Consider the following 24,361-nt stretch of genomic DNA (forward strand, 5'->3'; position numbering starts at 1 on the left):
ATGGATTTAAACAGACCCGGATACTCCGAGGTCCGGAGTATCCGATCTAACCCGGATTATCCGGCCTATACAGGAGCGCGAAATCAAAGTAAGTTGAGAGAAGTTCTATATGATCTAAAGGTTACCACAAGTCCTACTAGGTGTATAAGCTTCTTTTCAACAAGAACCTGTAGCTAGAGACTCAAAAGCACAAAAATCGGGAAAATCCCCAAAATCAACTTGAACAAAGTAACTTTGCAAGAATTTAAAAGAGACAAGAAATTTAACCCGAAGTTCGGCCACTCCACAAAAAAATGCCTACGTCTCCGTTGAGGAGCTCACAAAGAGCCGGGTCTCTTTCAACCATACCCTCTCCTAGCGACCACAAAGATCAAGCTAGGGATTCTCACTCAACTTGATGGTGCATTACAAACTTCTCGTGGCACTCCACAAATCTTGGGTGCTCTACGGGCAACGCCTTGTTGTCTAGGAGCACAAAGCTCCAAGAGTAAAAGATTGCGAATCGAAAGCTTGACGATGACTCGAATGCTCAAAGATTTGCTTTTTACTCTCAAGCTCTTAATATCACTCACCAAACTCTAAATCTCAAATCTAGCAAGAAACAAAGCTCTAGATGGGGTTTAGGAGGGCTCTTAAATGCTTTGGAGTTGTTTGTCCACAAGTAGCTCAGCAAAAGTAGCGACATTCAATTGGAAGGGGAGAAGAGATATTTATACCCTTCCCCCAAAAACTAGCCGTTACTGTGCTGGTTGACTTTTACCGGAGTATTTGGACTTGCCCGGAGACTCCGATCAGCACAGAGACTCGTGCACAGAACGCTGTCAGAAACTAGCCGTTACTGTGAAATTTGAACTGACCTCGGAGACTTCGAGCTTGCCCGGAGACTCCGACATTAAAAAAATTTAATCCCAAACCGAGAGGCTCTGGCGGAGTCTTACTCGGAGACTCCGGCTGAAACAACAGATCCCGGAGTATCCGGTATCACCCGAAGACTCCGACATAAAAACATTTTTAAGGGATAACCGAAACTCTCTAGCGGAGTCTCACCCGGAGACTCCTGCCAAAAATGCCAGACTCGGAGTATCCGGTACCACCCGGAGACTCTGACAATAAAACATTTTAAAGATTAACCGAGACTCTCTGGCGGAGTCTCACCCGGAGACTCACCCGGAGACTCCGGCCCAACCCGGAGACTCCGGACTCAGGCAACTCAGCCCTTTTTCCCGGTGTTCGTGGGTGATTGTGTCTCTCATCTTTTGGTTCTAAAAGGACACTTTGAGCATTGAGATACCTACAAGACTATCAAATGAATCCCCCTTGATAGTACAACATTTTTAAACTCAAATTCAAAAGATAACATTAATTAAAAACTATTGAGCGACTACAATCCGCTTCTCTTTTCTTTTTGAGGGATGCCATCGTCCATTAAATCCATCAATGGAACTAAATCCTGTTCATAATCTTAATAAACTAATTAGTCTCTTAATCGTTTATCATTAATCATCAAAACCCACTTAGAGGGTCTAGGTGCACTTTCAGGAAAGACGAAAGTGTATGCCATGCGATTGCAGCAAAGAACGGGCAGCGAGATGGTCGAATTCATGACCATTGTTGCATTGGAGGTTTTGCACGATGGTGTGAAATTGTGTGGAGACATAGGAGAAGTTTACGAGGGTAGTGAATGTGTTAGACTAGTAGCAAAGGGGGGAAGTCCACACATAATGCGATAATTAGTCCAAATAAACCAAGTACTACATGTAACCCAAAACACTGAAACACTGAGGACACGAGATGTTCATAGATCACAATGAACAAGTTTAAAAGGCTTATTTATTTGTGAAAGAGGTAATACAAACAGGAGATGCACCTGACGACCCAATTGGTAAGCATGACAAAGAGTAGAATCCGAGCTCATGCACTCATTACATTGACTACTAGAAGAAGAAAGCAAATGGGAGAGGTATTGGTGCCCCAAGTAGCGAGTCGGTGGTGCCATAGGTCCTCTAAAGCGATGATGGTAGTAAGGGCATGTGAAGAAGGTGACAGCCGAACAGAATACAGCAGGCTCTGATACCATGAAAGTGATGATAATTTGATGTGCTGAATTGATTTCATTCATATGGTGTGGTTAAATACACACACGAGTCATACATATTACGAGAGATAAACATGCTAGTTAAACTAACTTAGCTAGGGGTTAGCTACTCTATCTAATATTGTACAACAAACTAAGAGACAAGTTATTGGCCGGTTGCCACGTAAACAACAATGCTATGCCAGACAAGGCTGGCAAGAGAACGCGTTGCATATGCATACGCTAGTAGCGGTACATGGACTATCTAGTCTAACATTTCTCTCACTTTCTTTTGCTCTTTTCTCTTTCGTACACATTGCAATGTTGGATCTTGGATCTTGTAATCCTCATGGTGTATGCCACCTATGCATAACATCCACCAGCTGCTAGTAGGGATAGCAACGGGTCGGGTCGGGTACGAGCGAAGCAAATATGTACTTGACCCACCACTCGAATCATCTGACCTGACCGGCGCCTATGAAGGGTGATGGGCAAATTTCCATACCCGTGACCGTGCTCGTTGGGTTGCCTGCGGGTACCAATTTGATCGTGCTCTGTGATGGATCTGCGCTCTATGACAACTGGCTGGGGCGGGACGCGGGCGTGCGGTGGCGAGGCACGGGTGTGCGACGACAGTGAGACACAAGAGGGACACGAATTGGCAATGATGGTCGGCTGGGGAAGGGGCGCGGGTGGGCGGTGGCGGTGGGCAAGCGGTGGGCGGCCAGGTGGGGGCGGGACGCGAGCTGGCGATGGCGACTGGCTGGGGAAGGGGCGTGGGTGGGCGACGATGGCCGGAGCAGGTGGGCGACTATGAGAGGGTTGCGGGTGGGTGGCGGGCAGTTAAGGACGGGGGTGGGGGTGGGGATGGGGGTGAGGGTTGGGTGCTTGGGCGGGTGGGCGGGGGCTATTGGGTTTGGCTAGGTCAGCAATGGATAGTGAATTGGCTAGGAAAATTCGTATTGGATATATCCATAAATACTTGTAGGCAAGCTTTAAAACCCGTACCTGATCTGATGCTTCATTGGTACCCTACCTATGATGTCCGTGAGTAAAAAATCAAATCCACACCCATGCCCGTGGGGCGTGGTACTCACGGATATCTAAATCCGTGGGTAGGATTGCCATCCCTAGCGGCTAGTTAGCATGTTGATATTTGATGCTTAAGAAGAACTGTATCATTGCTGGCGTTGACAATAAACCACGTATAAAGTTTTCTTTTAGTACATGTATAAACCACACATTTGGCTAGCTACTCATTCGTTTTATGGTAGAACATGCTAGTAAAATTGGCAAATTGCATATGCACAGGTGTGGCTATACACCACAGTACACATGTAAAACACAGAAACTGTCAAAAACAGCCTTTTTACTTAAGAGGAAATAATATCATATACAATTGTAATAGTTATATTACCTATATATACCAAATTGATCTACATCATCATAAGTGTTACAAAAATCAGCGAAGATGTAAATTAATCATTTCACTGTACCAGTACCATGGTTTGGCTTACCGACCGGAGCTCGGTTGGTAACCGAAAATTCGCGGTTACCGCGGTAACCGTCGAAAATTCAAAAAAATTCATTTGGCAAAATTTGAAATTTAGGGGAAAAATCGCGATTTTAAACGTTCGGTAATCGGTCGGTTTGGACCGGTTATCGAGCGGTTTTTGCAATTTATAGAGCGCGTTTCTCGAATTTTTCGCATTGTCGGTAACCGGTTGGTTTTCTCGGTAACCGCTCGGTTTTCTCGATTTATCGAACGGTTTTCTCGATTTTCAGTGAAGTTCAACAAAAAATACAAAAATTATCTCAATCTTGTAAATTTAATAACTAATTCATCTGAGCTTCAAATCAAGTGAAACAAATTTTGTTGGTTTCTTTGTGACATGATCTACATGATAAAATTATTTATTCTCATAAAAAAGTTCAAAATTTTCTGTGAGAAATTGTATTTGTTAAACCAAGTTAAATGCATAGTTTACTCTTGCTAATCCAAAAATCATGAAATTAATTTTGTTAGTCTTCTTATATGATCCTATGTATTTTAAAAATACATGAACTCATGAATTAGTTATTGTAACAAGCAGGATTGTGTAAATGTGTTGCGACTAGATTAATTCATAACTAACCCATCACACCTCAAAAATTAGTGAAATCACTTTTATTAGTTTATTTATACTATAATTTACGTAGAAAAAATAATATTAGACATGAAAAAGTTAATTACAGTGCTGTTTTTTAACATATTTATTTTATGCTTGTGAACTTTATAAAAATTATAGAGAAATTAATAAAACTCTAAATAAAGTGAAATCAATTTTAAAGATCCTCTTAAGATACGTTTTACACAAGTAAAATATGTGTTTGAATGTTAACCTTTTACTTAATATGAGTTAATAACTGAGCCGCACGCTTCAATTTTTTTTATTTTTTTTAAACTTCCTCTCTGTAGAATATGATGCAAAAGACATTATTTTTGATTTTTTTTCACAAAAGGTCTTAGAATTGTGTCTAGTTTTTAAAGATTTTTTTGAATTTTTTGAATTTTTTAATTCAAATTCAGTTATCGTTCGATTTCTGAAACCGAACCGAACCGAACCGAGAAGCTCGATTATCACGATTTTTACTTGTTACCGTCGATTTTTTAACACCTGACCGGCACTAAACGTTTCACGTGAGTTAAGGCGGGATGGGAGACAGCATAGTACTGGCACTATTACACTGACCACCGGCCTTAACGAACAAGCGAAAACAAAATCAAAACCCAACTAACGAGATCAGAGGAAGAGGAACAAGACGACAGGGAAGCTTCTGAGCCAGGGCGCAGTAGCCTGGTACGAGGAGGAAGGGGAGTGGAGAGGCCAAGAAAACCCAGGACGAAGCCCCAGAGCTCACGCCGATCCGCCTCCGCAGCTCTCCCCGCCTCCCGCGTCGCATCGAGGCTGCTCGATCTGGCCGAATCCGAGCTCGCGTTCGAGCTGCGACACCGGACGGCTCGATCTGGGCCCGGATAGGCCTGCATTTCGTCCCTGTGCATGCTCCAGTGCCAGGGGTGAGGGATGGGGAACGTGGACGGCGAGTATGACGAGTTCCATGCAGGTGAGGCGGTCGGTCTGAGCTAATTTTTTTCTTGTACTGTGGAGGATGGCTTCAATTCAAGTTCCGGAGCTCAAAGTTTGGATCTTTGAAAGTTTCATGCGTTTATTCTGTGCATATCTTCTTTTTTTTGACACGGGAAACCCCATTTCCATTATATCATAACGGAATTCAGTTCTTACAGTGAAACTATTCCGTGAATATCTAGCGAAATGGTGAGCTGGGGGGAAATTTAGCCCTTGTTAAGTACCAGGTTTGGAGCTGCTGGACTTGAATTTGCCCATTGTTTGGACAGTTAGGTGTTCTTGATGCCTAGTTTGGCAGTGCAGTGCGATGCAACTGTTTTTCTTTAGCACTGTCTTGCCAGATTTTTGTCTGGGGGTCAAAATGCGATCTTTATGGTAACGACGTTTTTTGAGGCTTTATATTTGAATGTCGGAGATCGAAGTTACGATTTTGCAAACATTTCTCACGCCAGTTTCTTTTGGTGATTAAACATTTCTAGCCAATCGGCGTGCCGAGGTGATAGATTGGCTCGGCGGGTTGCTGCCGGAGTTCGGCTTGCCGTTGGATTCTTCAGACGAGGAGCTGCGGGAGTACCTCATCGACGGGACGGCACTATGCTACATTGCGGACAAGCTAATGCCCGGCGTTCAGGAGGTGCGCCTCTCATCTGGGAGATGTTGGACTCTTTGGTGCATGTTGCTCTTTCTGGTCTAAACGTGTGGGCTTTGTTTGTAGGGAATGTGGGGTGGTTATGCATTGGATCAGCGGTCGAATGTGAAGAAGTTCCTCTCTGTTGTCGCGGAGATGGGACTGCCAGGCTTCAGTGTGAAGGATCTGGAGGAGGTGTGGTTACTCCTGTCATGCAAAGTCGTTGCCCGTACTTAATGTAGTGACTGCTAGTATGTGTTCCATTCCAACTAAATGGTGCTCCCATCTCCTTTTCAAGTTGTACGTTAATAATGTTTAGCATAGTTGGTGTTAGTCCTTAATACCATGTTGGCAATAATGACCTAATGTTGCAGACACTTGCATAGCATTGACGCGTCTGTCAGTATGAAGATGATCTATTAACAATCGTGCCTATATATGAGTCGTCCCACTAAGCTCGATTATGATTGATTGGAAAGCAGCAATAACCTGAGTTGCAGTTGGAAAGACTGAAAAGTGTTGCACTGTAAGGAATATGTGAACACAGAGTGGTCTTAGATCTTACAACTTTTTTTTTCTTGACCACGAGGAGAGACTTCGCCTAGGCATTTTTTAAATTTAAGGCAGGGGAGTACCGAATCCTGGCTGGCTAGGAAATTTGTTGAAACCAATTTCTCAGGGAGGTACCCACAAACCGGTGCGCCCCGGGTTTGTGCCCGGGTGGCCGTCCTCTCTACTGGAGGCACTAACCAACTGAGCAGTAGCTCAGATCGCTTAGATCTTACAACTGTGCTGTAGAATTCTATCAAACGTAGGAATCAAGTTCACAGAATTTTTTTTACTCCGAATCCATAAGAGTTTCACAATCTATGCCTAGACCCAAAATACACTGTACCAAAATTTGCCTCATTTCTCAGATGCTTACTAGAGTTCATGGTTTGAGTTTTTTTTTAATGTTCCTAGGGAGATACCGTATTTCTACCTTCTAAGGAGGTACCTATACCTCCTACCTTTTGATTCAGACTCTCTTCACAGTTGTCAATTGAATTTGTGGTTCTGTTTATGCCACTTTTTGTTAACTTTGGTCCATTTGATAATTACAGGGATCAGTGTCTTCTGTAGTGGAGTGTCTGTTGGCTCTAAAGTATAATGTGACTTCAGGCTTAGGTCAAAGCATTTTAAACAATGCTGTTAAGCTTCCACTTAGAAGGAAACTGGAACTTCGAGAATCCAATGGGCCTATAATTTCGGTTGCGACACCAGGGAAAAGATCTCCTGGGGAGGAAAGATGGAAAGGCCACTGGGATCCCAAGTCTCAGCAAAGAAGTACTCTTCATTCAGGTATGGTCATGTTATTTCTTTAGGTATCATCATATAAAACAAGAAACAGTGTATGTGTATTGGGTTCTAACTTTAGAGTTTAAACAAATAGGTTGCCATATATAACTGGTCGCCGGTGGCATATCCCATTTATCCTTAAACTTTACATATATACAGTGATAAAAAATATTTTCCCAAATTTATACAGTCATGTATTTTGTACTTCAGCATGCATGACTTTTATATGCTGGTAAGGTTTCATATTCATAATCTCTTTAACTTGTGTATCTTTAATATGCAAATAACATTTACACATTCAGGTCCAGTTTCTTCCCTTGGATTTGACTCAGGTGCCTTGCTATGTTAATCTATGGTCATGCTCACCTTACTTTGCAGGACAAAAGGTCCACGATGCTTTCCAACTTCAGCGGGGCTCCTACACCGATCTTCTTGCTGCCAAAATTTCAGAGATGATGCATTCAAGTAGTCTAGATGTAAAATCTTTAGCATCAAATCATATCACTACTTTTTTTTTTGTTCTTCTCTCTACTGGTCTACCCCTTCATTAATTATAACCATCTTGTCACAGAATGCCCCTACTCAATCACTTCTTAGAGTTGTTAATGGCATTCTAGATGAGAGCATTGAGAGGAAAAGAGGAGAAATACCACATGTAAGTCTATTTTCAGGGACTTTCAAAAAACAGATTGCTTTGAATGTTACTGTTTATTTATCCTCAGTTAACTTCAGCCTATTCTTCTCGTCTCAGCGTGTTGTTTACTTGCTGAGGAACGTTGTTCAAGAGATTGAGCATCGCATTTCTATTCAAGCAGATCACATCAGAAATGTAAGCGTGATATTTGTTTTGAATTCACCCTTGTCATATAAATTCAACTCCTGAAACAGATCACTTAATTTTACAGCAAAATAGCATCATCAAGACCCGGGAAGACAAGTACAATTCAAAAATTAAAGCACTCGAGACATTAGTAAATGGAACAAATGAAGAAAATGAGGTATCTATCCAATTTGTTGATGGTCTGAAAATTCTCACAGGAATCACTTATACCTTTTGTGATATTGACATGTGTGGTTCCTTCTTCAGATGACGATAAATCGGCTTGAGCTAGTTGAGGTATTCAAAATATCCTCATCTGCTTTTTTATGTTTCTAATCATGTTACTTGCTTCAATCAGTATTTTGAAAAAAAATATATTTGAAATGATTATTGGCTGTATGATGTTTGGACTTTGGACCGTATAAAACCAGGATCACTTGTGAGTTCTGTACTACATTTAGTGTTCCTAGTTAGGATGAACAGATCATAAACTTGTTTGTTTTTGTTCTTATAGGTAGAAAAATCAAAAATTGATGAGAAAAGAAAACTAGGCGAGCAAGACATGGTTCGGCTGATGCGAGAAAATGAGAATGCAGAGAATACAATCGCTTCCCTTCAGCAAGAAATACAGATCATGAGTAGGATACATGAACAATACCGTGAGCAAATGGAAACAGAAGCAAGGCAGATGAAGGAACACTTGGCTATGAGAGTTAAGGAGGCTGAGTTTCTTCTAATGCAATCAAAAAAGAAAGTTGAAGAGATCGAGTCTGCTTCCCAACTAAAATCTCAACTTTGGAGCAGGAAGGCAAACATTTTCCAGAGTTTTATGGATAATAAAAAAATGTCCATCAAGGTTCATTTATCTTTGTATTATTGATTTTCCTTGTCTTCTAGGTTATTTATGTTCCTTAATTTTTATTATTCAACTATGTTAGGACATAAGGTTATCATCTCAGTCCATTAAGCAGGAAATGTTTGCCCTTCAAATGAAATGGAGGGATGAAATATCTAACATTGGTATGTGGGTACTCGTGATTTGTGTAGCGGCTTTGTTCTATACATATGTGTGCTATTCGGCTGATACTTTATTTTGCCTGCCCTTAATTTGTCAATTTTGTTTAGGACATGACTTAAAAGGTTTAGTAGATGCTGCTGACAATTACCATAGGGTTCTTGCTGAAAATCAGAAGCTATTTAATGAAGTACAGGAACTAAAAGGTATTGTCCTGCACAATTATAATCTTGGAGCACATGTTATGGCTGTTTAACGTTTTTCCGTTCTACTCTAATGTTTGTTATCAGGTAATATCAGAGTGTATTGTCGTGTCAGACCATTTCTTCCTGGTCAAGATGGGAAATCAACTACGGTTGATTATATTGGTGAAAACGGTGAGATTTTCATTTCAAACCCCTCCAAGCAAGGAAAGGATGGGTATCGAATGTTCAAGTTTAACAAGGTGTTTAGTACACATGCTTCTCAAGGTATATCTTAAGTATCTTAAGGATTCAATCTAAAGTTAAAAAGTGTATAATTGAATATTGCTCACCAACTTGTCTTACCTAACTTACAGCTGAAGTTTTCTCCGATATCCAGCCTTTGATCAGATCAGTTCTTGATGGGTTTAATGTGTGCATTTTTGCGTACGGTCAAACTGGTTCAGGAAAGACTTACACAATGGTATTAAGTTATTAACCACTTCCTGACTTAAGTCAAGATAAAAAAGTTGAATTGATACTATTCTTGGGGATATTACTAACTGGCGCTTGCCATCATTTTTCTTTTAGAGTGGACCAGGCACATCGAAAGAAGATTGGGGTGTTAACTATCGAGCATTAAATGACTTGTTCAACATCTCTCTAAGTAGAAGGAATGCCTTCTCATACGAGGTGGAAATGCAGATGGTTGAGATTTACAACGAACAAGTGCGGGATCTTCTATCAAATGATATTGCACAAAAAAGATATCCTTTTCCCTAAAAAATATGTTTACTTTCTATAAGCATGTCTCTCCTGGCTGCGTTTTAGTATTCATACTGTCAGACATGCATGGAAAAACATGTTATTCTTGACATAAAGAAACACTCGGAATTTGGAGTACTTCGCAGCCTAATGGACTTGTCGTCCCTGATGCAAGCTTACATACAGTGAACTCAACATTAGATGTGCTAGAGTTGATGGAAATTGGACAAACAAATAGAGCAGTTGGATCAACAGCTCTAAATGAAAGGAGTAGTCGATCTCACAGGTATATACCATAGACTGCTAGCCAAAGTTAAACCTGTAAAAGGCTCGCAACATAATATTCTGAAAGCTTTTGTTGCATGCAGCATTCTAACTGTGCATGTTAGAGGGCTGGATTTGAAGAATGGATCTACTTCTCGAGGATGTCTACATCTGATTGATCTTGCTGGCAGTGAGAGAGTTGAAAGATCTGAAGCAACTGGAGATAGATTAAAAGAAGCACAGCATATTAACAAATCCCTTTCTGCTCTCGGTGATGTGGTTTTTGCTTTGGCACAGAAAAATGCACATGTTCCATACAGAAACAGCAAGCTGACTCAAGTTCTTCAGAGCTCTTTAGGTAACACATAGTTGTTGCTAGTTTATGTGCGTGGGCAGATTATTTATTGTAGGAATCGGTGACGTCCTAGGGGAGGGGTGAATTAGGACAGTTATAAACCTAACCGGCTTCAAAAACTTTACAAGATAAATCTATCTTAATTTCTATCTAAATGTGCTTTTATCTAGTGTGTCTACTCTACCGCTCAAAAGAATTTTTGCAACCTATAGTCAATCCTAACAAATTACTTAGGAAGATAAATGCGCAAAGGTAGATTGTAAGTATGTAAATGCGGAAAGGTAAATAAGTTAGAGAGAGTAAACTCGGCATAAAAGATTTTTATCTCATAGTATCGATGGCACGAATGCCACCCCTAGTCTACGCTGGAGCTCCACAAAGGATATACACTCGGTCAGCATCCGATCACGGCTCTTGAGCTACCAAGTCACCAAGACAAGACCTCAGGTCGGATGAGCCACCAAGGCAAGGTCTCACCACTAGTCTTTCTTTCAGTCATTTGCCGCCATGATCACTTCAGAACTTGAGCCACAAAGGCAAGGGTTTTCCGTCCCCGCACAATTGCCCTGCTGCTATTGCACACCAAGTCGGAGGGTTAACAAGCTTGAGCAACTCTGGCTTAAGTTGCCGGCGAGTCACCAAGACTCTACGGTGCCGACGTACAACTTAGTACAAGCTAGGATCACTTCTTGATCCTTTCTTCAAGCTGTAGTACCTAACAACTCACTCTAGGCCGATAAACACTAAACACTTTCTAATCTTATACTTAATCGCCTTGGATGATCACTTTAAACACTTTGGTAATTTGGATGTCTTCTCAAGTGTCTGTGTTTCTTTGGACTCCAGCAACATGCCACACATTTAAAAGACTGAGTGTAGAGGTATTTATATTCTCAAACTTACGCACTGGTGTAAGCCCTCGGTGTACATAACATCTATCACCGGACCATCCGATGAAGTATTCTTCGATCTTCAACTTTTGGAAACGTTTCTGCAGAAAATACTTCGGTGTGAAGCATCCGATGCGTACAACATAGGCACCGGACCTTTCGGTGAGTTGATCTTCGTTCTTCTGTGTTTGGATTCTTCTCTGCAAGAATTAATCCGCCATGATCCTCCGGTGATCACTGGACCATCCGGTGAAGTCATCTGTATTCTCCCCTTTGTCAGCAATGCTCCGCTGCTTCTGCCCATTTGACACCGAACCATCTTGTGAAGTATAACTGCTTCTGGACACTAAGCTCTTGTGCGTATAATTCTTCCAGTACCAGACTATCTGATGAGTATATTTTTCCTAAGACTTCTCCAATTCAACCAATTTTTGTCCCGCCTACGGTGTCTTCTTTATGTATTATGTTCATGAGACCTATTAAAACATATACTTGACAAACATGTTAGTCTCATTGTCTATGTTATCATTAATCATTAAAATCACAATCATAATCTAATAGGGCTATTTTTGCTACACTTATCATAAATCTTTTCTTTTTTCTTGCAGGTGGACAAGCAAAGACACTGATGTTTGTTCAAATAAATCCCGATAATGAATCATATTTAGAAACAATAAGCACTTTAAAATTTGCTGAAAGGGTTTCTGGAGTTGAATTAGGTGCCGCAAGAAGCAACAAAGAGGGCAAAGATATAAAAGACCTGCTAGAACAGGTTTTTGCAACTGTCTCTCATAGATCCAAATAACTTGTGTTTCACTCATTTAACACTAGTAAGCAAGCTTTATACATACATTAATTGAGCTTTCTGCACTAGTAAGCAAGCTTTATACATACATTAATTGAGCTTGCTAGTGTTATACATACATTAATTGAGCTTTCTGCACTAGCAAGCTTTATATAAACTTATCGTGATCGGTTTCAAGGGTAAGTTTTCTTCTGGTGTCACCTCAAATTAATTGCTGAACTGGAGAAGAAAGAATCTATTTCTTGAGTCTTATAGGAGTAAATGTATGCTTCAGTATATTGATGTTTTAAATTTCTCAAAAAGTATATTGCTGTTAATAGGGCTTGCTAATACTTGTTACTATAATTAGATCAGACTGTTTCTGCATCCACACTTGGTCATAAATATTCTCTCTATCTCGATTTCAGAAGTTTTACCGTTTTGTGTCCAGGTTTCATATTTGAAAGACGCAATATCACGGAAAGATATGGAAATCGACCATCTTCAACTCCTTAAGGAAAAATCCAAATCTCCAAGTTCATTAACTGATAGAAATGACAGTAGCCAACAGATCCGTCGATTATCAGGTAAAAGATTGTTGAAGTCTAGTGACAAAACTTCATCAGATCCTCAAAATTATACAGTGGTCAATGGAATCAGTAATGTTCACACTTAACCCACTGATACAGGGGCTGCGGGGTCGGGTGAAGCCGAATGCGAAGATAATGTGTCTGACGATGGTTGCTCCGTAGCAGGAACTGAGTATTCTGTTGGCGGTGCTTCCGAGGCAGCAACGGAACGGATGTATATTATCCTTCTACTCTCCACATCTCCTTTTCCGTACCACCATTTTTTTTAACTTAAACATCGCACACTGCAAACATAATTTGCACGGCTCGCCATCATTCTTTTGCTACATTTGCATCACTAACAAACAAGATCGTTTCCTCTTGGTAATGAATCCTGCTATGCTCAGCAGTTACAGGCAGAAAGCCCCATCCAAGATAGCCAGGTTCCTCACAAAGAATGGGCAGCCAGCAACCTCCAAACCGAAACCAAGGGAATCTGCTCTGAAACCTCCAGGTACTTACCTGGTATCTAATCAAATTTTCCGTTACTTTATTGATGCTCTGACGATCTGCGATGTCTACGCATGATACGATATCAGGATACTGATGAAAACCCGTGTTTATTAACCAGGTCGCACGACATCTGCACCAAGCCAGGTGACAGGAGGGCCTTCAGTGAAACCCCCCAGGAGGAGGTAGAGAGAGCTTCCAGCGCATGGGTCGCCATGCCATGCATCTGTAATCTGACCCAAACAGTTTGTGCTGGAACACAACGGGTAGCCTAGGAGTATACGTGACTGTACCGGTTTTCTTGGGCTGGCCGTTGTGATGGGAAGTGGTGTCGTTCCTGCGCGCGCGGTGCACGGGCATTGCTGTGGTTCAGGCGCACACGCCCAGCCGACGCCGGGCGGCTGCTTCGTCAGTCTCAAGCTTGCCGAGTTTTTCCTTTGGCTGTATTTGGCCTCTAATACTGTTTCAGGCGACAAAGACAAAAAGAAAACACTCGAGTTAGCGCAAAGATAAAAACAAGAAAGGAAAAGCGATAGGTCAAAGGAAGGATGAATCGTATCTAGCACACGTAGGAAGTCCGGTACTCCGGTCCAAGCCATCCAAAAGAATTAAAAAAATTTGCTTGCGGTGAGCGTGGATCGAACACGCGACCTTCAGATCTTCAGTCTGACGCTCTCCCAACTGAGCTATCCCCGCTACTGTACGTAACGCATACTTGTTTTGAATCACTATTTTATCAGGTACGAGCATATTTCTGGTAATAGCTAGGTTTCTCTACGCTGTAGCCCGAATTTATGAAGCATACAATACCACTACGTGATGCCGTTACTGAAGCCTCGTGCAACGAAACTTCCGCGCACGCTTTCAATATCTTGGCAGTGCAAAGGGTTTGCTGGAAACGCCTGATTCAGTTCGAGGGAAACAAGCACTAAAGCCGCTCATAATATACTCTCTCTCTCTCGTTGTCAAAGCAAAACCGCTGCTCCAGGGAGAATTGAGATGCAATGTACGTGCAAAGGGGCGCTAAATCAAACCGGCTAAAACAGCTCAAAGCAAATAAAGCACTTTGGTGTTCCAGAACATCTTTAACAGAACAATAATCCGACTCCGATGGTTCATTCATAACCATACAGTTCGATCGACCCCTGGCACAATGATGCGGCATCATGCCACCCTCTCCTCTTTCCGGCTGGCATCTGCCTCCTCTTGTTCCTCTTTACCACAAAGAAAAAGGAAGCGTAGAACCCCACTTTTCTCTGCCCATTTTAATCCTTAGCTAGCACAGGCTCATGTCCCTACAACAGCACTGAAGAACTCGAAGTCATTAGGAGCTGGTACAAATTTGTCTCCTTTTCTATTCAACCATGTATATAAGCTACTGGGGCACCGAGAAGTAATCCAAGCAAAGCATACGGCCACCGATGGCTACTGCATCCTTCGTCACCTACCTTCAGAATCCCAGGGAGCTACCGGTGCCGGAGTTCCGGGCACCGCCGCCGTCCCCGGTCACCGGCGTTCTTACAGGCAGCAGCTCAGGGTCGTCCGGGTACGGCGAGTGCCAGGACGATGACGAGATCGGCAGATTCTTGCGCTGCGCCGCCAGGGTCCCGGTGCTGCTGCTGCCGGAGAGGCCCGTCCCACGGAAGAATAAGAAGAAGGCACCGTGGGCCCCGCCTGTCATCGACATGCGCCTGCTGAACTTACCGTCACCGGTGGGCGGAGGTGGGCCGACGGTGGAGGCGCTGAAGTCGGCGGCCGTCGCGTTTGGCTGCTTCCAGGTGGTCGGCCACGGTGTCGACGGGGGCTTGCTCTCGGCAGCGCTGCGTGCTGCGACGGCAAGGGGGGGACCGCCGGCATGGGGGGAGATGGAAAGCAGTGGACGAGGAGACGAGGATGGTGAGGAGCTGTGGTGGCTACCGGGCGAAGGAGACCACGAGATGGCGGGAAATTGGCCGTTGCAAAATGGCGGCAGCCAATTAAGGTATGATCTTTCCCATGTGAATGAACTCAAAATGAAATGTGAGATTGACTGCACCGTGCAAGTGTAGAAGGACCAAAAACACTCAGATGATTTGAACAATTTGTTGTGCGAATTCACAGTCGATCTGTGTTTTTTTTGGATAACATGTATCCCGTGCTTGATTTTGCTGTGTGCAGGAACAGAGCAGATGATTTATTCAGTCAGCTGGAGCAAGCCTCAACCAAGATCATGCACGCCTTGCAGCAAGGCAGTGCAACTGCTGGTGCAACTGAAGCCGTGCCGAAAGCTGACCGAACCGGCTCGCTTCTCTGCATCAGCAAGCACCTTCGCGAGCAAGTCAGCGCCTGCGGCCCGATCAGCCAAGACGACGTCCTTCGGATGCTGCTACGGAGCTCGCGGTGCTCGCGCGCTCTCGCCCTCCACCTCTGCCCCGGCGCGTCGGGGTTCCACATCTTCTCGCGGCGAGGCTGGTCGAGGTTCCACCCCCTCGACGGCGCCGTCGTGGTCACCGTCGGGGACCAACTCCAGGTGACGGGTGCATCTTTTTCAACCGATCCAAACCTTGGCTGAAAACTCGAAAGCGCTAAGCCGCTAAAACAAAGATCTCGCCCGGCTCGAAAAGAAGGCCGGCAAACTCTCCAGAGTCCAGCCTGAGCCAGTTGCAGAGAATTCGACTATGCACGAATGATGCCTGTCTGCATACAAGAAACTAACTAAACTTGAAAAGTCATGGGCACATCGCCATCGTTTACCATCGCCTTATTTACCTGTTTCGTTTCGATGTATGCAGGCAGGGAGCGGTGGGCTCTACAAGAGCGTGTCCGGGAAACCGGCTTACAGCAACGATGATCTCCGACGAGACGGTGGCGGAGATGCCGTCTCGGCGGAGTTCTTCCTTTCCTGCTCTTCGACCGGCGCGGCAAAGGAGGCCCTGAACGCGGACGTCGGAAATATCATCCCATTGAATCTGCAGATCATAGTAGCAGCTTGCCTTGTGCTTGTTTACCATTTCTTCCTGTCATGCTTGTATGCGATCTGGTGATCCTCAGCAACAGCAGGCTTGGTCCTCTCTCCAGAATATGCGAGTATGCAACACAGCTTGTTTGCCTCTGTTAGTCGGTCGAAATATCAGAAAGGCTAAGCGAATTCAGCATCTATCATCCAAAAGAAAAACTAGCACACTATATTGATCATAGACACTCTGAACCGAGTAAGAGTCCAATATCACAAATCTTCTCTAAATCACCAAAAGCTTTGCAAAGCAGCACACTGCTATACTCCTAAATGGCTAAAATCATATGCAGTTCCCATGCAGCCATTGGACCCAAAAAATATCAATAATCCAGGTCCCAAATTGTACTTGGATCCAGCCCCTTATATAGGCAGATAACACACGCTCTCGGAGTACAGTAGGGAAAGGAGAGCAATACAGCTCAAAATTTTGCAGCCAGCTGATGACATCAGATGAGACCCACTCTGTCACATCTCATTCATTCTTCTCCCATTTTTCTTACAAAATTTTAAATTTCAACGATTCTCAACTTCAAACATTTAATCCAAGAAAACAGGTCCCACACAGTAAAAACAGAACTCAAAATAGCGTACACTTACCACGATCCTTTCTCCCGGGCACCCACCAGAATTCCCGGTTCATCAGGCAATTACCGTGCAGCACAGCAAGAGCTAGAACATGTAACTATACCTCATGATAAAGAGTTGGGTAGGGACCTCTTGAGGCCCTGACACAATTAGACAGGAGTTCAATCACACCAATCAGGTGTACACATCTGACATCTGACAACGCCTTACACTACAATTAATAGTCAACTACATAAATGATTAACACGAACTACAAAACATTTACCACTGTACGCGCTAGTCTATATAATTAAGAACAACAAGCAGAAGCGTCCTCACAACAACACAACAGTCAGGGTTACGTTGGGTCGCATTCAGAACTCGCCTGCACATCAGAACTGCTACTCTGTGAGCTAGGTAGACCAAAAGATGATGTTGACAGAACTACTCGCAAAATGGCGTTGAACTACATGACAAGATTCCTAGGATACAGTACGCCCATAGCATATTGATGCTAGGTAGAGATTCTTGGACCATTTCTCCTGCAACGAAACAAGATCAATTTGTCAGAACAAGTACTAATGGGGGATTGTAATAAGCTATTGAATGAGGTACACGGGGCAAATGGACCTTCACATGTTGACTAGGGAAAGCAGATGTCCTAAGTGTCTCTTGGGTTTCATCTGTAGGTTTCCTCCTTGGTACACTTAAAATGAATGCAGCCTGATCCCAAGTTGCAGCAGTTGCGGTAATCCGGAAACCATTATCCCACCGCTTATGAATTCCCTCGCTGGGATACAAGAAGTCCAGTTCAACAACCTGGAAAATAGATGCATACATGCCAAAAGCACAAAAAAAGAAGTATATTACATTTAGCCCTAAAGTGTAAAGATAAATGCAAAAAAGGGACACCAGTGAAGTGGAAAGAATACTACCTGATCAGAAAACCCTGCATTACGAGACATGACAACTGCCCATCTACTTCCAGCAGTCGCCATGGAAGTTACATAGAAACCATCTCGCCATTTCTTGTTTATCCATTTGTAGGGGAAAGTATCGCTAACTTTGTAGGATTGTTGTGTATACGCTGTACCTGGATATAGACATACCTAGTAGTCAAAAGAATATTCCAACAGTAACAAAGAGAGGGATCTAAAACTGCAAGATTTGACTGCTTTACCTTTAGACATCACTACCACGGAGCTCCCATTGTTTGCTCCAGCAAGTGCAGTTATATAGTGGTTCCTCTCCCATTGGTCCATTATCCATTCCTTCATATGTACATAAATCATAATGTTAGATTTGACAATGTCGACAAAAGCTTATCTAGTAACTTTACCTTGAAGAACAAAGTGATTATTTTGTAAACATTTCGAACTAGAATGAAACAAGGTGCAAGTCACTCACTTTGTGAAGAAAATGCGGTGTAAGCTCATAAACTTGAGAAGTAAACCCAGTGCCAGCATCCATGATTAGTGCCCAGAGATTTGAACAAGATGTTATGCAGCTGATAAACAGGCCATCTTCATTCCCTTTTTCAATGTGCTGTACAAGTCTTGAATCTGCAACATTGTAATGATACCTGCAATACGCAGAGTAAATATGCCGTGCTACTTTGCCTCAACCACAAAGGTGCATCACAATGATAACCATTTCCTAAATTTTGAGCCTTATAAGAGAGTACCTTTGTTTCATTGCCCGCCTGGCATTGTAAACACTTATCCACTGTGTTGCAGGCATTCCCATCCTCATCTTCTTCTTCGGTTGTTCATCTGCCTCTTCCTCCATCAATAAGCGGCCTCTCTTCTGGCCAACGTGATGTATAAGCTTTAGACAAGTTGAAAGGAAGATTAGATGTGCTCAAACTAATGTTTTGGCAGATTGCAAAGTTTGAATTTACCTTCTGAGCGCCATCAGTGTTAATTGGCCTGATATCTGGATTTGGGCCCACTACACTGTCAAAAAGTGATATACACTTTGCATAGTTGGGTTCTTCATCAAACTTCAAGTTGACCACGTACTCTACAAACTCCCTGAAGGGTTGTGGGCAAAAGCAACAGAGAGATTCTGGAGAGGTTGCCATTTTCTTCTTGCAGACAAGGAAGCCTTTGTTTTCACCCTGCAAAAGCAGAATAATAAGCAGTTACACAAATACATCACTCAAATCAATACAAATGGAACCGAGAGTCCTACAATTTACCTGATAACCTTGCCAAGGTAGACGTCCCCGTAGAAGAAAGACTAATGTATATGCTAGAGATTCTAAATCATCCCTCCTGCTACCTATTCTCCCAAGATGTGCATGAACACTAGCATACCGAACTGTTCCCCTGAAATAGCAGCAGTAACATAACAATAAGACCAGTATACAAATGAATTGATCCAGCTATATGTGAAACTAAACCATGAGATGCACAACCACCACAGGTTTACTAGTTGCTGTAACAGGATGTTTAATTTGGCATCTCAATGACGACTAAAACAATGATTCCGTTTCTAGCAACAAAATGCAGTTTTTCTTATTTTATTTATTTATTTTGGTGGTGGTGATGTGTAGGTGGGGGGGGGGGCAGTTTTCTGGTGTAGTGACTAGATCCAGGATTCTTGGGAAAAAAACATCAATCGGGACAGGAAAAAAAATGCTACAGAATAATCGAGATCATCCATAAAGTGCTAGGGACAATGCAAGTGATGCCTATCATAAAAGCTTCATCTGGTCACCTGAAAACATCAGGTCGCTGATCATAATCAACATGAAGGCCTGTTGAACTATCCTTCCACTTCGTAGCTGCCATTAAAAGATCAAAGAATACTAAATCAATTCACTCCTTAATCCATCATCTACCTATAGAACAGCTGAATTTGCATCATACTAAAGTTGTCGGCTTGATAGCCAAGTAAGTTAAATTACCTAAGCCAAGATCGACAAGAAAGAGTTTCTTTTCTTCAGGCGTTCCAGGAGTCCCTAGCAAGAAATTCTCTGGTTTGACATCCCCGTGAACATATCTGAGATTGCAAACGTTTTTATTTTGGAAATTTGTCAGTGTGGGAAACAAACATATTGAAGAAAGGTGCTATGAGGAAATAAAATTTAGTGGTGTCAACTGACCCTTTTGAATGCATTTTCTCAAGTATGGAGATAGCTTCAATAGCAATACAAGCAACCATCTCAACTGACATTCTGCGTAGCAGAAGGAATGATGTTAATGGTCAACTAAAAGCTAATGGAAAATTGTTGACTGAATCTGATGACTCACGTGTGGGAATTATTATTCCAGACATCCCACAGACTGGGTCCGAGCATATCCATAACCTGCAGTTTTAAAAACCAAGTTAACTAGCATCTACAAATGATCAGAAAGAAAGAAGTTGATGTTCTGGCAATCCAAACAAAGAGCCATACCATAACATAATACTCCCCTTGGCGCCCTTTATAGTGGACTCGAGGAACTCCATGAATGCCACCGACAATGCTAAACATGAAATAACCATGAAAATCAATCAGCTACCTACACCTTGAGGGGATCTCAGAAAAACCTACATCTTCTCATACCAAATCACAAGATCATGAATCCACTTACTTGTAAACCTGCCACTCATAAGGAGGGCCATTGTTGCACCCTTTACTGGTCCTATGCTCAAACTTCAATGCCATCTGACATACAAAAGAAACGACTTACTCTTCAGTGCCAATACAACCCCACAAGGCCAGCTTTCTAACTCTTGATTGGTAGCAAAAAATCCTCTATTACCTCAACAGCACCTGGACCGTTAACTGAAATGCGGTGGCCAACATATACTTGGCCAAATCCTCCTTTCCCAAGCTTTCTGTCAACTCTATACTTTGGTGAATTGCCCACCTGGACCTGCATTTATAGAATAAACAGGCAAGGATTAAACCAGAATCATTTGGAACAATTGGAAGCAGACTGCAAGCTAACGCTTTTGGGAAGCAAAAGCATAAAATAGACCGTGCACAACTGAAATCTATCTAATGGCCTCAGAAGAGTTTTAACACCCCCAACCAGAACCCCTCGGCCTAAAGGACCTCATTTTACCAGTTGAACCCAAATTTCGCTTCACGGATGCATCTAGGGAGAACCATCACAGAGCCAAACGTTGGCGCCCAATCCACGCGCGCAGGCACAGCGAAACACAGTAGAACAGCTCACCGTGCCAGGGACCGGGGTGGTGTTGCCTTCGTCATCGACGGCCACCTTGTCGGCGCTGCGCGCCGCGCTGTCCGGGTCGTCCATCCCACGCTCGCCCTCGCCGCCTCCGACTTCCTCCGCGACCTCCGCGGGCCTGATCTCCTCCCACCCCCTCTGCTCCGCTCTCGCGGCCGCCCTCGGCCTCGTCTCCGCCGGCGGTGGCGCTGGTGCTGCCGCCTCAACAGCCTCCGCCGCCGCCGCAGCCGGACTCCCCTGCGCCTCTCGGGCCCTCCGCGCCGCGCTACGCAGCACAGGCATCCTCAGCCATGGAGCCCCATGCCCCCGTCCCCGCAGCCCTCGCCTCCTCCAGCCGAGCTTCCACCGCGGCCGCCGCCAACAGAGCCGCCGATCTCGGGGGAGGAGGGAACGACCGACGCGGCTGCGCGCGGTGGCTAGCACCGCGACCGGGACGCTAGGGTTCGGGTTGGTGTGGGGGCAGATGTGATGTGATGGGGATGGGGAATGGGGAAGGAAGGCAGGCAGGCGGTGGTGCTGATGTAACACCGGCTGGACGCAGGCATCCTCTCTTCGGTTGTTAGTTACGAGAAAGGAAATGATTGCCACCGTTGTGCGTGCGTGCGCGCGCGCTTCGTCTGGGCATCAGTCCGCGGCTGCCATTTGCTCCAACGACACGCAAGAGGCTACACCGAAGGTCTGCGAGCTATACAACCTTGTGTTTCGACTATCAAATGGGACTGATGGCGGCTCGGCGACAATGGCGCGATACTGATCAAATATGCCACATAAACCCTGCTACGTTGGTATTGCAGTCGAGCATCAAAGTATGATTTATGAAGAGGAATAGCAACGTCTTCGTACAAAATCTCAGGAGGCCCTCCTCGCGTCGCGTGTCGGGCGACTCGGGTGGCAACAAAAACTTAGCGCCCAAACCACTGCCTCACTCGCCCTTTGTCAGCCGCCGTTGACGGCAGGCAGCGGCCATATTAAGGCCATTTTCAGCGGGTTCGGTTTTTATTGTTACAGCATCCTGTAAAATATTGTAGCGTTCGAATTTACTCTCCAGCAGATACGGTATCTAGTGCTACAGTATTGAGGAGAGAGAATCGGTACTCCAAATTTACTAAAACATTGTAGCAGCCGCAATACTGTTCATAGAGGTTGACTGTAGTTCCGGAAGGAGGAGAAGAGTAATAGAAGGTAGGAAATAGGGTAGCGGCTAGAGATAGAAAAAATAAAGAGTATTGTAACAGTGTAAGAGGATGCTGTAATAATGTTATAGATGATGTATTTTTAGAGTATCTGCTGGAGATGGCCTAAGCGGTGTATCTTGCTTCGCTTTCTCTAGAGGCAAACTCATTCTAAAAAATAAGTGGGATATAATAGTGATGGAATATTGTAACTTCACGAAAAAAGACTATGTATATTTGGATCTCGTGGATGACGCTCCTCGCTATGCTCCCACCGGCCAGATCTAGATGTGCTAGGCTCGGATATCACCTATCATCGGTAGCGTGTTGGGCCTACTGCACGGCATAGCGTAGGGCATCGCTCGTTGGGGCTACACCATCGTCACTTTCAACATGCGCGGGGCCAGGTGGTCTATGGGCTGAGCTTCGCTCACAGGGTTGCCAAGCTGCACCCTGCTGGCAACCACCACACCGCTCCTTGTTGGGCTAGCAGCACCCAAGTTCTAGGTGCATCTATGTGACCTTGCTACACTCTTATCACCTTCCACTTTGATAGGTTGTTGCACTACGCTAACGTCCTTGTCACCTCCATCAGCGCCGCACACCCTTCTGTGCGCACATGGCCACAACGTCGCGGAGGTCATCCAGGACTACAACTAGTCATGACAGTGAGTTAGGTCACATGCAGATGAAGCAGATCTGCACCAAACCCGCTACCCGAATGGTCTTACTCGATCCGCACTGTGAAGGCTGATGGGCGAAATTTCATACCCATGACCGTGCTCGTTGGGTACCGAAATCCTAGGGCCACCCGTGGGTGGTGAACAGGAGCAACTTGTTGAAAGTCTCTTCTAGTTAACAGATGCTGCAAATAAATTGGTGTGAACACACGCTGCAGATTTGTAAATGAGTTAATGTTATTACAGTTCAAGAACAGAACAGCAAGTCTTCCATGGCGCACTTGCAAAATTAACATGATTACTCATAAGTTCTCCTTATTTGGATCAGACATAAATTTCACATTTGCTTTGATGAGGAATATAATAACAATGTATACTAAAAAAATGGATGATCAACAAGCTGCATGTCGTGTTCGGTTTGCTCAGCCATCTACCAACAAACGGATCACGGTCAGATACGACAAAGAGAACGGCCGCAAAGCTTAGAACACTAGGATTCATATAAGTCCACAACAAACAAAGAATGAGAGTCAGAGAGCAGGGGTTCCTTAGTCCTTACTGATGAGCCGCGACGAAGAAATCAATCTAAGTCACCGGATGGATCTGCGCTCCTTGAGCAAATGGCCGTTTGCGCCTCTGCGGGAGTGGAGGAGGGCATGGGAATTACCGGTCAGCCGATGGCGGGTGCGGCCGTGCGGCAGTGGGTGGCTAGGCATGGGTGTGGGCGGGCAGCTGGGCATGGTGCGGGCGGGCTGCTGGGCGTGAGGAGAACGCTTGGACCAACCGAGTACCGAGAGTGAAGCCATGGAGCGTGCGCATGCACCTCAGACCTTAGTGAAGGAAACTAGAAAGCGTTAGGGTTAGCAATGGGTTATAGACTGAGGAGTATTGGGCTAGACCAATATTGTTTATCAGGTATACCCGTGGCTAAACTACAAAGCTCATGCTTGATACCTAACCACATTGCCTGGGTACTTACGAGTAGAATTGCTATCCCTAACTAACATGGTGATCGATTCCGTTACGAGGCATTCCCAATACTACAACAGTGGCGCCAAGTCTTCAGCACGGGCCTCTTCTGCACTGTGCGAACACTTTGCGGTATGCCCATCAAGTAACTCTTCATGTGGCTGAACAGCGGTGACATGTGCGTTGTGGCATCCAAGCTGGGTTACCGACACCATGTTTTCTTCCTGGCGTCCACGTTCTTCTCATTTCCCATGGGCATGGGTGTGCTTGACCGCGCGATGGCCTCTTGTTGCCATGCCTAGGCCAATGTGGATTCCCACCTCACTCGTCATCATGCCCTGGGGAGTGAATCCGTGCATCTCTGGCACGATCCATGGGCTTCCATGTTGTCGTCGTCCATGTGCATGGAGATTTGGGTTATCAGCTTCCTACATTTCATGCTTCGTCACGGCCATGCAAGGGGCTGCCTCTT

The 24,361-nt window shown here is 44.2% G+C and overlaps 3 protein-coding genes and 1 non-coding gene across 7 annotated transcripts; 2 read left to right on the top strand and 2 right to left on the bottom strand.

Moving 5' to 3' along the window:
* Positions 1-4,814: 4,814 nt before the first annotated feature.
* LOC133920409 (kinesin-like protein KIN-14C) lies at positions 4,815-13,821 on the top strand. Of its 2 annotated transcripts, none has more exons than XM_062365032.1 (22): positions 4,815-5,179; positions 5,682-5,836; positions 5,918-6,025; positions 6,934-7,171; positions 7,547-7,644; positions 7,740-7,823; positions 7,920-7,997; positions 8,074-8,166; positions 8,256-8,285; positions 8,503-8,844; positions 8,927-9,008; positions 9,114-9,209; positions 9,294-9,473; positions 9,563-9,669; positions 9,777-9,952; positions 10,072-10,236; positions 10,319-10,572; positions 12,068-12,231; positions 12,695-12,830; positions 12,933-13,047; positions 13,220-13,326; positions 13,444-13,821. In XM_062365032.1, the coding sequence occupies exons 1-22, from the start codon at positions 5,140-5,142 to the stop codon at positions 13,509-13,511; spliced, it is 2,916 nt and encodes a 971-aa protein (XP_062221016.1). In that variant the 5' UTR covers positions 4,815-5,139; the 3' UTR covers positions 13,512-13,821. The 2 variants fall into 2 exon arrangements, with proteins under 2 accessions (XP_062221016.1, XP_062221024.1); XM_062365040.1 differs by having other exon boundaries at positions 13,223-13,326.
* A 124-nt stretch (positions 13,822-13,945) lies between these two features.
* Positions 13,946-14,018, bottom strand: TRNAF-GAA (transfer RNA phenylalanine (anticodon GAA)). The gene has a single exon. It is a non-coding gene; the product is annotated as a tRNA-Phe (tRNA).
* A 230-nt stretch (positions 14,019-14,248) lies between these two features.
* On the top strand, positions 14,249-16,406 carry LOC133920452 (uncharacterized). The gene is made up of 3 exons (XM_062365074.1): positions 14,249-15,303; positions 15,480-15,831; positions 16,094-16,406. Exons 1-3 carry the CDS (start codon positions 14,744-14,746, stop codon positions 16,343-16,345), a joined length of 1,164 nt encoding a protein of 387 aa, XP_062221058.1. The 5' UTR covers positions 14,249-14,743; the 3' UTR covers positions 16,346-16,406.
* A 578-nt stretch (positions 16,407-16,984) lies between these two features.
* Positions 16,985-21,708, bottom strand: LOC133920427 (casein kinase 1-like protein HD16). 3 transcript variants are annotated; one of them, XM_062365063.1, is made up of 16 exons: positions 21,054-21,708; positions 20,634-20,747; positions 20,463-20,536; positions 20,285-20,354; positions 20,139-20,194; positions 19,991-20,062; positions 19,793-19,887; positions 19,603-19,669; positions 19,082-19,211; positions 18,782-19,000; positions 18,566-18,684; positions 18,289-18,463; positions 18,062-18,152; positions 17,817-17,974; positions 17,512-17,700; positions 16,985-17,423 (listed from the first exon to the last, which is right to left on the bottom strand). In XM_062365063.1, the coding sequence occupies exons 1-16, from the start codon at positions 21,348-21,350 to the stop codon at positions 17,364-17,366; spliced, it is 1,986 nt and encodes a 661-aa protein (XP_062221047.1). In that variant the 5' UTR covers positions 21,351-21,708; the 3' UTR covers positions 16,985-17,363. The 3 variants fall into 3 exon arrangements, with proteins under 3 accessions (XP_062221047.1, XP_062221040.1, XP_062221033.1); XM_062365056.1 differs by having other exon boundaries at positions 18,566-18,687; XM_062365049.1 differs by having other exon boundaries at positions 18,566-18,708; positions 21,054-21,705.
* Between the last annotated feature and the right edge of the window lie 2,653 nt (positions 21,709-24,361).

Source organism: Phragmites australis, chromosome 1, assembly GCF_958298935.1.
Source record: "Phragmites australis chromosome 1, lpPhrAust1.1, whole genome shotgun sequence".
Taxonomy (NCBI): Eukaryota; Viridiplantae; Streptophyta; class Magnoliopsida; order Poales; family Poaceae; genus Phragmites; species Phragmites australis.

What these genes read in the sequence shown, in the direction of transcription:
- LOC133920452 (XM_062365074.1), top strand. Translation starts at nt 14,744, where the DNA reads ATGGCTACTGCATCCTTCGTCACCTACCTTCAGAATCCCAGGGAGCTA. An exon ending in AATGGCGGCAGCCAATTAAG is followed by an intron (nt 15,304 to 15,479) that starts GTATGATCTTTC and finishes TGCTGTGTGCAG; the next exon opens with GAACAGAGCAGATGATTTAT. An exon ending in CCGTCGGGGACCAACTCCAG is followed by an intron (nt 15,832 to 16,093) that starts GTGACGGGTGCA and finishes CGATGTATGCAG; the next exon opens with GCAGGGAGCGGTGGGCTCTA.
- LOC133920409 (XM_062365032.1), top strand. Translation starts at nt 5,140, where the DNA reads ATGGGGAACGTGGACGGCGAGTATGACGAGTTCCATGCAG. An exon ending in AGGAGTAGTCGATCTCACAG is followed by an intron (nt 10,237 to 10,318) that starts GTATATACCATA and finishes TGTTGCATGCAG; the next exon opens with CATTCTAACTGTGCATGTTA. An exon ending in TAAAAGACCTGCTAGAACAG is followed by an intron (nt 12,232 to 12,694) that starts GTTTTTGCAACT and finishes TTTTGTGTCCAG; the next exon opens with GTTTCATATTTGAAAGACGC.
- LOC133920427 (XM_062365049.1), bottom strand. Translation starts at nt 21,350, where the DNA reads ATGCCTGTGCTGCGTAGCGCGGCGCGGAGGGCCCGAGAGGCGCAGGGG. An exon ending in TATGAGTGGCAGGTTTACAA is followed by an intron (nt 20,355 to 20,462) that starts GTAAGTGGATTC and finishes TTTCATGTTTAG; the next exon opens with CATTGTCGGTGGCATTCATG. An exon ending in ACACTGATGGCGCTCAGAAG is followed by an intron (nt 18,709 to 18,781) that starts GTAAATTCAAAC and finishes ACTTGTCTAAAG; the next exon opens with CTTATACATCACGTTGGCCA.